General features: G+C 38.3%; 1 protein-coding gene across 1 annotated transcript; it reads left to right on the top strand.

The window, feature by feature from the left end:
* Positions 1-2,937: 2,937 nt before the first annotated feature.
* On the top strand, positions 2,938-3,597 carry LOC144253832 (olfactory receptor 7A10-like). Its single transcript, XM_077796496.1, has one exon. The coding sequence runs from the start codon at positions 2,938-2,940 to the stop codon at positions 3,595-3,597; it is 660 nt and encodes a 219-aa protein (XP_077652622.1).
* Positions 3,598-9,534: the final 5,937 nt, after the last annotated feature.

The following is a 9,534-nucleotide window of genomic DNA, read 5'->3' as shown; positions in this document are numbered from 1 at the left end:
TGGTTTTATTCTCCTGACATGCATTTTATTTCACAACTCCGCCTCTTCTTTGGTTTTGTTGAAGATAATGCAGACATATCCACATACAGATGTAAAAAGAAAGAGGTGAACCAAGCCAGTAAGTCTCATTTCAACCTTGCATCCAAATGTCCAGACAGAGTTCAGTGTGGTCAATGTGTGTGTGTGTGACTGAATGCCCTCAGCATGACTCACAGGCAGGACTGGACTCTGTGCTGAAGGACAGACTCCTTGTAGAGTGTGGGGGGGTTTATAGACTGTCATCTGGGGCAGCCTTGGTCAGGTGAAGGTCACAACCAGGACTAGGCGGGCCCACTGGATTTGCTCAGAGTTCAAAACTGAAAGCCAAGGAATAATCCAGAAAAGAAAATGGAAGGGAGGGGCACTTCTGCCTCACAGGCTACTGTCCAACTGGAGTCGTTCTGGGTCTGGCTTATTTCACAGATGGACAAATACCAATTGGTTTTCACTGTGAGATCTAAAGAGTTGATCTCATAGAAGGAGAGAATAGAATCATCAGTTCCAGAGATTGGGGAGAGGAAAGATACAAAAATGGGGAGTCTGAGCAGCCAGGAGAAATAAATTTGGCAATTTTATCACATAGTTAACAATGATACATCGTATATCTCCAAACAGCTACAAGAGAGGGTTTTGAATAATCTAAGCACAATGAAATTGCAAATATCTGAGGTGGTGGATATACTCATGGCCCTGAATTGATTGTTACAGGATGTGACATATATTGGAACTTCATATTTTACCCCATGAACTTCTGTAATTATTATGTGTCAATGAAAGATGAAATGAAATACAAACACCCCAATTAGTCAACTCAATATCTAATGGCACAGGAAAACATGACCTCTACTATTTCATACAAAAACTGCACATTCATTGTTCTTCATGCACTTCTTTTCTGTTATTTGACCAGATTTTCTGTATTTCCTCCTTTCTCTCTTCTTGCTGTGCTGGGATTGAACCCAGGCTGTCACGCAGATGAATCAAGTGCTCCACCACTGAGCTTTATCTGATGCCTGATGTGTTTTTGTTCTGTTTTGGTATTTCTCTATGAAGCAAGCCAAAGACCCCCATGCAGGAGACCCTTACCATAATTAAGCAGAAACCCCCACCATATTTGTGACATGTAAGTTCCCCTTCTTTTCAGAAAGCTTCTTACATAGGATGTCAGGGAAAACTTCTGCATGCAGAGGATATTGTGCTTAATAATTTTCTCTTTGTGTAAATACCAGGTTTGCAGAAAAAAAAAAACTTGTGGGACCTCTGGTCTAGAGGATGGAACAAAAGCACTTGTCATTAAAAACGTCCAAGACCCTCATCCCACTTGGAATAAAGTTCAAAGAATTTCCAAAATCTTTGTCCAGAGAATGTTTTAGGCAAGAGCCCTCTAGGACTATGGCAGTCAATAGTCAATAAAACTGCTTCCTGAAAATTCCTTGGGTGACCATGTACTCCTTCCTGCTGATCTGTCCTATGTGGACATCTGCTTAATCTCCACCATCATCCCAAAGATGCTGGTGGACCTCCAGACACAGATCAAGGTCATTACCGATGAAGGCTGCATCATACAGATTTATGTGTTTTTTACTTTATTTGTAGTGTTGGACAACTTTCTCTGACCCACATCATCTAAACACAGAGTAGAAAATAGCTCTAGCAAAAGGAAGATCAAATAGGTCACGTGTTGGGGATATTCATAAGCTGGAACTTTTGGGTACCTTTTGCACACCTATGTAAAGAAAGATGATTTCATATCAACAGCTTAAACAAGGCCCATACCTTTCTAATAATGTGATGGGGAGTGAGAAGAACAAAGTATGTTGTGTATTTAAAGCAGGGTGGTGGTGGTGGTGGTGGTGGTGGTGTGTGTGTGCGTGTGTGTGTGTGTGTGTGTGTGTGTGTGTGTGTTTATGTGTGTTTGTCCTTAGGGCTCAGAAGAGGTTTGACCAAGAGGGACCTCGGCTCAGTATTATTGCTAGGGGCAGATGAGTTAAACCACAAAACAACAACATCTGAGTCTCCTGCTGTCCTGAACCTCAACAGCACCGAGGCCCCTCTGTTCTTCATTATTCTCTGACACCCACTCACGTCCCTCTCCCTCCTGCTCATTCTGCTCATCACACTGGCTGCTGCTGACCCTGAACATCTGAATCAAGCACCTCCCCTGGGGCCTTCACTGTGTACCCCTCTTGCCAGGCACACATTTCTGCACACTGGGGGTTTCTTTGCAAGTGTCACCTCTTGTCTTGCCTGAAGCTCCAGGACAAAATAATGCTCCTTCTCTACTTTCTCCTTCAAACATGCTTTTGATTTTCCTTCATAGTAACTATTAATGCATGACACATCACACGACGGTTTCCCTTCCCTATTTACCTTTGCTTTCCTTGGCTTGTATTGTTCCTCCCTTTTTAGATTTAAGAAAACTTCTTTTTTCAGAACTGATGATTCACTGTCGGAACAGTGCCTGCAACGTCATCATCACTACATTTTATTTCTCAAATGCACCAAAGAAATTCAAATCCATAATCCCTTGGGGGAAAAGCTGAGAGTCAGACAAATGTTCCAGTTCAGAGAGGACAAGGGTCCTGTGAAGGAGAGCAGAGTCACACAGAGAACAGAAATTTACATCTTGCCTATAGAACATGAAGGACAGCATTTCTTCCAGGTCCGAATTGCATAATTGTGTCATGTCCTTTTTTTTCTTTTCTTATTAGTTTCATCAACCAAATGGGTCCAGAGAATGACACCCAAATTTCAGAATTCCTTCTTCTGGGATTTTCAGAGAACCCAGAACTGCAGCCCCTCGTCTTTGGCCTCTTCCTGTCCATGTACCTGGTCACTGTGCTGGGGAACCTGCTCATCATCCTGGCCACCATCTCAGACTCCCACCTGCACACGCCCATGTACTTCTTCCTCTCCAACCTGTCCTTTGTGGACATCTGCTTCACCTCCACCACCATCCCCAAGATGCTGGTGAACATCCAGACACAGAGCAAGGCCATTACCTATGCAGGTTGCATCACTCAGATTAATTTTTTTACATTATTTGTAGTGTTGGACAACTTCCTCCTGGCTGTGATGGCCTATGACCGCTTTGTGGCCATCTGTCACCCCCTGAACTACACAGTTATCATGAATCCCCATCTCTGTGGCTTGCTGGTGCTGGCATCCTGGATCACGAGTGCCCTGAATTCCTTATTACAAAGCTTGATGGTGTTGCGGTTGTCCTTTTGTTCAAACTTGGAAATCCCACACTTCTTCTGTGAAATTATCCAGGTGGTCCACCTTGCCTGCTCTGACACCTTTCTCAATGACCTGGTGATGTACCTGGCAGCTGTGCTGCTGGCTGGCTGTGCCTTTGCTGGTATCCTTTACTCCTACTCCAAGATCGTGTCCTCCATCCGTGCAATCTCATCAGCTCAGGGCAAGTACAAAGCCTTCTCCACCTGTGCATCTCACCTCTCCGTGGTCTCCTTATTCTACGGCACAGGCCTTGGTGTGTATCTTAGCTCTACTGTCACACAAAACTCACACTCCAATGCAGCAGCCTCTATATATTAGAGTCATCTGCTGGGGATTTAGGAAAAACAAACAAACAAACAAACAAAAAACCAACTCTGAACTAAAACTAAAAACAGACCAATGCCAGGACCTCATGTTAAACCAATTAGATCAGAATCCCTGGGGGTAGAAAGATAGGCTTCAACATTTTTAAAGAGCTCCCTTGGTGATGCTAATAAGCAGCTAGGATTAAGTTCTGCAGGATATGAGGTGCACAGAGGTGAAAAAGTCAAGCATCTACCTCATGGGTGAAAGTAAAGAGGTAAGTTCTTAGAAGCAGCTCTGGAACAGGCAACATTTCATATTTGGTTGGCATGACTATTGTCAAAGTAGGATTTGGAGGACATAAGTTGCCTAGTTGATATTATAGTTAGTAATGAAGCGAGAAAGTTAGAGGGGAGTAACCCAAAGCTTCCCATTCCTTGTTAGTTGGCTGCTTTGGACATCCCTATATCCGCTCCTTTGGTTATCTGACAAGTAGTACTTGCCTTCTCTCTAGCACCTAGCAAGGACAGCAGTTACTTAAAACTTATCAAAATTTAGGTTTATTTGCATTGATTTGAATCTTTAGGATAGGAAGAAGAATGAACATTTTTTTTGATAAATACAACTACCACTATGGTACAAAGAGAGCAAAGCTCCCACTCAATATAATCTCTGCCTTTTAGAGCTGGAAGGAACTTTTAGACTGTATTTCCACTAGACTTGTAGAAGAATTAAGAGTAGTGAGGCCATAATTAACTAGACCAACTACTTTAAAATCCTGTGGGGCAAATTTATTGTATCTTATTGTTCCTGACAAGACTTGGAAAAGTAGGAAAGATATTCTGCATCAGTTTGTAGTTGATTAAAAATCTTTTATATTAGGGCAAAGATTGAAAACATGTTTGGCCACTAGCAATCAAGCCATAGGCTTTATTTTGTACATTTTCTTAATTGTACAATGAACTAACCTCATGAAAAAAAATTGTTCTTTTGATAGGGTATAAATAAATACATTGTGTCTAACTGAAATATAATTTTCTTTAAGATAATTTGAAGAAAATATTGAGAAAAGTTCCTCGTTGCACATGTTATAAAATGTTTTTTCTTACCCTTTCTTATGGTAAATTCTATACATTTTCACTTATTTGTTTTTTCTTACCCTTTCTTATGGTAAACTATATATATTTTCACTTATTTGTTTACAGTGTTCTCCTTTGACCAGTTATTGTTTAGTCTTACATTTAAATTTCTAATTGCTTAAAGAATGTGTTTTATGGGGAGAAAACTCTTCGAAGTCAGTTATGCCATTCCTCACACAAATGTGCTGAAATCTATAAAAAGACTATGTCATCCCTTTGTTTACTCGGAGAGGGCACTGAGCACTTCTCACAGACTTTCTAGTAAACAAAAGGTGACTATTCTTTTTTTAAAAAAATAACATAAAACAAATATAACTCTTCCTTCTGTCTATATTTTGTAATTAGTTTACTTTATGATAAAGTTCTAATGAAATGTAAATTGTTTCAGCAAAATTCCACTTTTCAGGGGCTGGGTTGTGGCTTACTGGTAGAGCACTTGCTTAGCATGTGTGAGGCACTGGGTTTGATTCTTAGCGCCACATATAAATAAATAAATGAAAGGTCTATTGACAACTAAAATAATATTTTTTTAAAAAATTCTGCTTTTCATTTCATGCCTTTGTGTAAACCTGTTAAAAATGAGCATTTCACTAATATCTAATATGCAGTGTAAAATTTAATGTTGTTTGACATTAAATAAATGTAAATTTTCTCAAGTAAAAAAATAATTTAATACATGATAAATGTGACATTTCAAACTTGTGCAAAGAAAGCATTACTCATTGAATAATTTTAGAACAATTAACTAGGCATTTGGAAAACAAAATAAAACCTCTACTTCATTTCTTGTCTCAAAATAAAGTCCAGATGATTCAAAGATTTAAAGGAAAAACAAATAAAAATAATAATGAACCCATACATTTATAGTCATCCGATCCTTGACAAAGGTGACAAAAATGTACACTGGAGAAAAAAATAGCTTTTTTTTATATATACCAGGAATTGAACTCAGGAGCACTCAACCCACTGAGCCACATTCCCAGCCCTATTCTGTATTTTATTTAGAGACAGGGTCTCACTGAGTTGCTTAGCACCTCACTTTTTGCTGAGGCTGGCTTGGAACTTTCGATCCTCCTGCCTCAGCCTCTGAAGCCACTGGGATTACAGGTGTGCACCGAGGGCCCTGCTGAAAAGATAGCCTTTTTAACAAATGGTACTTGGAAGCTAGTTATTGCTATGTATAATGCAACTAGACTCTTACCTTTCAAACTGCACAAAAGTCAACTCAAAATAGATCAAAGACCTCAGAATTAGATCATAAACCATGCATCCCCTAGAAAAAAATGTAGGTTAATGCTCCAGCATACAGGCACAGGCTACAACTTTCTCAATAGGACCACTAAAACTCAGGAAATAATGCTGAGAGTTAATAAATGAAATGGCATCAAATTAAAAACCTGCCCGCCAAAACTAAGCAATTAGGAATGTGAAGAGAGAACCCACAGAATGGGAGAAAATCTTTGCTAGCTACTCTTATGACACAGGATTAATATCTAGAATATACAAAGAATTTGGAAACTATAAAAAATCCCAATTAATAAATGGGCAAATTCAACACACACACTTCTCAAAAGAAGAAATCCAAATGGCCAACAAATACATGAAAAATATTCAGCATCATTAACAGTTAGGGAAATGCAAATAAAAACTACACTGAGATGTCTTCTCACACCAGTCAGAAGGGGACTCATCAAGAATGCAAATAATAAATGCTGAGGAGGAAATGGAGAAAAATGAATATTTTTACACTACTGGTGGGATTCTAGATTATTACAACAACTATGGAGATCAGTATGGAAGTTTCTCAAAGTACTAGGCATAGAATCACCATATGACCTGCTATACCACTCCTCATTATTTGTCCTAAAATCAACATATTATAGTGCTACTCATGTTTATAGCAGCACAATTCACAATAGCCAAACCATGGAACCTAGGTGTACATCTACAGATTAACAGATAAAGAAAATGTTATACATACACAATGGAGTTTATTCACCCATAAAGAAAAATGACATTCTGTCATTTACAGAAAAATGAACAGAACTTTAGACCATTACGTTAAATGAAATATTCTAAATTCAGGTGAAGGGTTTTATGTTTTCTCTCATATGTGGAAGATAGTGAGGAAAAAGAAAAAGAAAGGTGGTGTGGTGGGGGGAAGGATCTAATGAAAATCAAAGGGAGATCAGTAGAGGAAAAGGACCAGGGGTGGGAAGGAAGTATTGGGCAGTGATATTGCTCAAATTCTATTGTCATATTTTGTGCATACAGGAATATGTAACAACAAATCTCATCATTATGTACAACTATAATGCACCAATTAAAAATGTGGGAAGAAAAAAAGTAATGAAAGTACTGGTAGAAGATATGAGTGACTGCTCTTTATAAACCCAGGGGCAGGGCTGGGGATATAGGTCAGTGGTAGAGTACTCGTCTTGCATGTGAGAGGCCCTGGGTCTGATGCCCAGCACCACAATCAAATAAAATAAACAGGAAGTTAACGAGATTGCAGCAAGTAAGTAAAAATTGAAATGCTCTTACCAGAGGGTAAGAGAACATGTTCTAGAAGAGCAGCCTGGGTTCAAATCCTGGTTCCACATACATATTAGCTTTATGACCTTGATAAAGTTACTTAATCCATCTAGGCCTCAGTTTTCCCATTTGTAAAACTATGATACCTACCTAATAGAGTGGACTAAGGAGAAGAATTATACTCAGAAATATTCTGGAATAATATAAACCAAAATAATATTAAAATGTAAATAGTTGTTATTTCAAGGTGATAGAATTGTGGGTGAATATTTTGATACTTTTAAAAAACTTATTTGTATTTTAAAAAGTGAATTAAAATGTTATTTCTCCCTGAGTATAGGCATAGGCATACAGTTGCAATTATGATCATAGACTCTGGAGCCCAACTTCTGAAGCTCTATTTCTAATTCTATTACCTGTGTGAGCTTAAGTACTTAGTCTTTATTTCAGTTTCTTCATCTGTAAAATGGAGATACTAATACTTCCATCATAGAATTAAATAGTTAATAATATAAGTGAAGTAATAAGAATAGTACCTGGCAGATAGTGTTGGATGAATGTTTTCAAATATTATTAAATATTTTCCTCTTTTATGTTCTTTCTCTTAAGATTCCTATTCTTTGGATGCCTATAATACAGTGGTCAACACACTAAGCTACAGTTACATGAGTGTAGCTCCTTATAGTTTAGTGCAGATGTTGGCAGACTATGGCTCATGGGTAGGCCACCCTCAAGCTAAGAATGGTGTTTACATTTTGAAAGCATTGTTTAAAAAGAAAGAAAGAAAGAATATGCAACATAGACCTTCAAATTTTAAAATATTTATTATGTGGCCCTTTGTATAAAAATTTTGCCCAACATTGGCTTAATACATTTCCCCTTTCAAATATATTTGCAATTTGAAATCACCACAGTATAGATAATAAGGAATAAATCTTTAAAGGAAGAAGGATGATTCTGGACAAGAAAGATTTTATTTCATTTTTTTGAATATTTGGGGAATTCCCAGCTCTCTAGTGAGATAATTTTTTCTACCAATGATTAAGAATCACTTCAGGGTGACTAACAGTGTGGTAGAATAAAACAGTTCCAAAGGTATTTAAACTTGAGACTGAATGGGATCTCAAAAGATTATTCTGTTTCTTCTGGACAATTCTGTCCTGATGATTTTGGCAATCCAACTTCCATGGGAAGCCAGGATCATATTGGTCCAGAATCAGCAAGTTTGCCAGGCTAAGTATCCAGTTCTTTGCCACAGACACTTGAGGTAGTGAGTGTGGGAGTAGGAAAGCTGACTCAGCAAGTCTTTCAGAGAAAGAAATTTGCAGGAAGTAAAATCATTAGAAACGTAAGGTTGTTAAAAAGCAACTGTTTTGAAAAGGAAGGCAGTTTTGAGCTATCTTTTTTTGTTTGTTTGAAAATAAATAGTGTTAACTACTTTAAAAAATCTCAGGGCAACTTTTACCTACTGTTTTAATCAACCTTGACCACCTTGTAGATTTTTCATTTGTTTTCATATGTATAAAAACAGCCACAGGCAAGAGAAGAGAGTAGGTCCTGCTTAGAGATAAGACATTCCTCTGAGGGCACTCAAGTGAGACTGTAGGAAGCTGACAGATGAAGTTGATGAGGAGGTAAGGGATACATTTTTTATTGAATCCAGGAGTCCCATCAGTGTGTAATATCAACAGCGTGGGCAGTGGAGGGTGACTTCCTTTCTGACCTTAATTGGGTCTGCTGAGATTCAAATATGAGTGGTCTAATGAGGATCTGTGAACCTCTGTGGCAGAGCAAGACAGGCAGGCACATTGGACACAACAGAACAGTCTTTAGTTGTAACATGGTAGGAGACAATTTAGACTACAGCACAGATTCTGCATGTGAACTTGACTTTTGGCCTAGCTCCTGAGTTCTAAATCCATTTTGGGGATGGTGAGCTCCAGAGTCTGTGCCTTTCCTCTGTGACCATTTTTTGTATTAAAAAGGTGGTGGTGGTGGTATTGCTGATACTGACCTTTTTTTTTTTTTTCCCAAGAAAGATCATTTAAAAAACAAATACCAGGGCTGGGGCTGGGGCTCAGTGGCAGATCTCTTGCCTAGCATGCATGAGGCACTGGGTTCTATCCTCAGCACCACATAAAAATAAACAAATAAAATAAAGGCGTTCTATCCATCTACTGCTACAATAAAATAAAAAATAAATACCATATAAAAATACCATTGTTTCAGAAAAGAAAAATATTTGTAAGGGAGATGTAATATGATAATATAAATTTGA

Source organism: Urocitellus parryii, chromosome 3 (genome assembly GCF_045843805.1).
Source record: "Urocitellus parryii isolate mUroPar1 chromosome 3, mUroPar1.hap1, whole genome shotgun sequence".
NCBI lineage: Eukaryota > Metazoa > Chordata > Mammalia > Rodentia > Sciuridae > Urocitellus > Urocitellus parryii.
Note: the sequence above shows the minus strand (reverse complement) of the source record. Positions and strands in the feature narration are given on the sequence as shown.

Coding starts and splice junctions, on each gene's coding strand:
- LOC144253832 (XM_077796496.1), top strand. CDS start 2,938: ATGTACTTCTTCCTCTCCAACCTGTCCTTTGTGGACATCTGCTTCACC.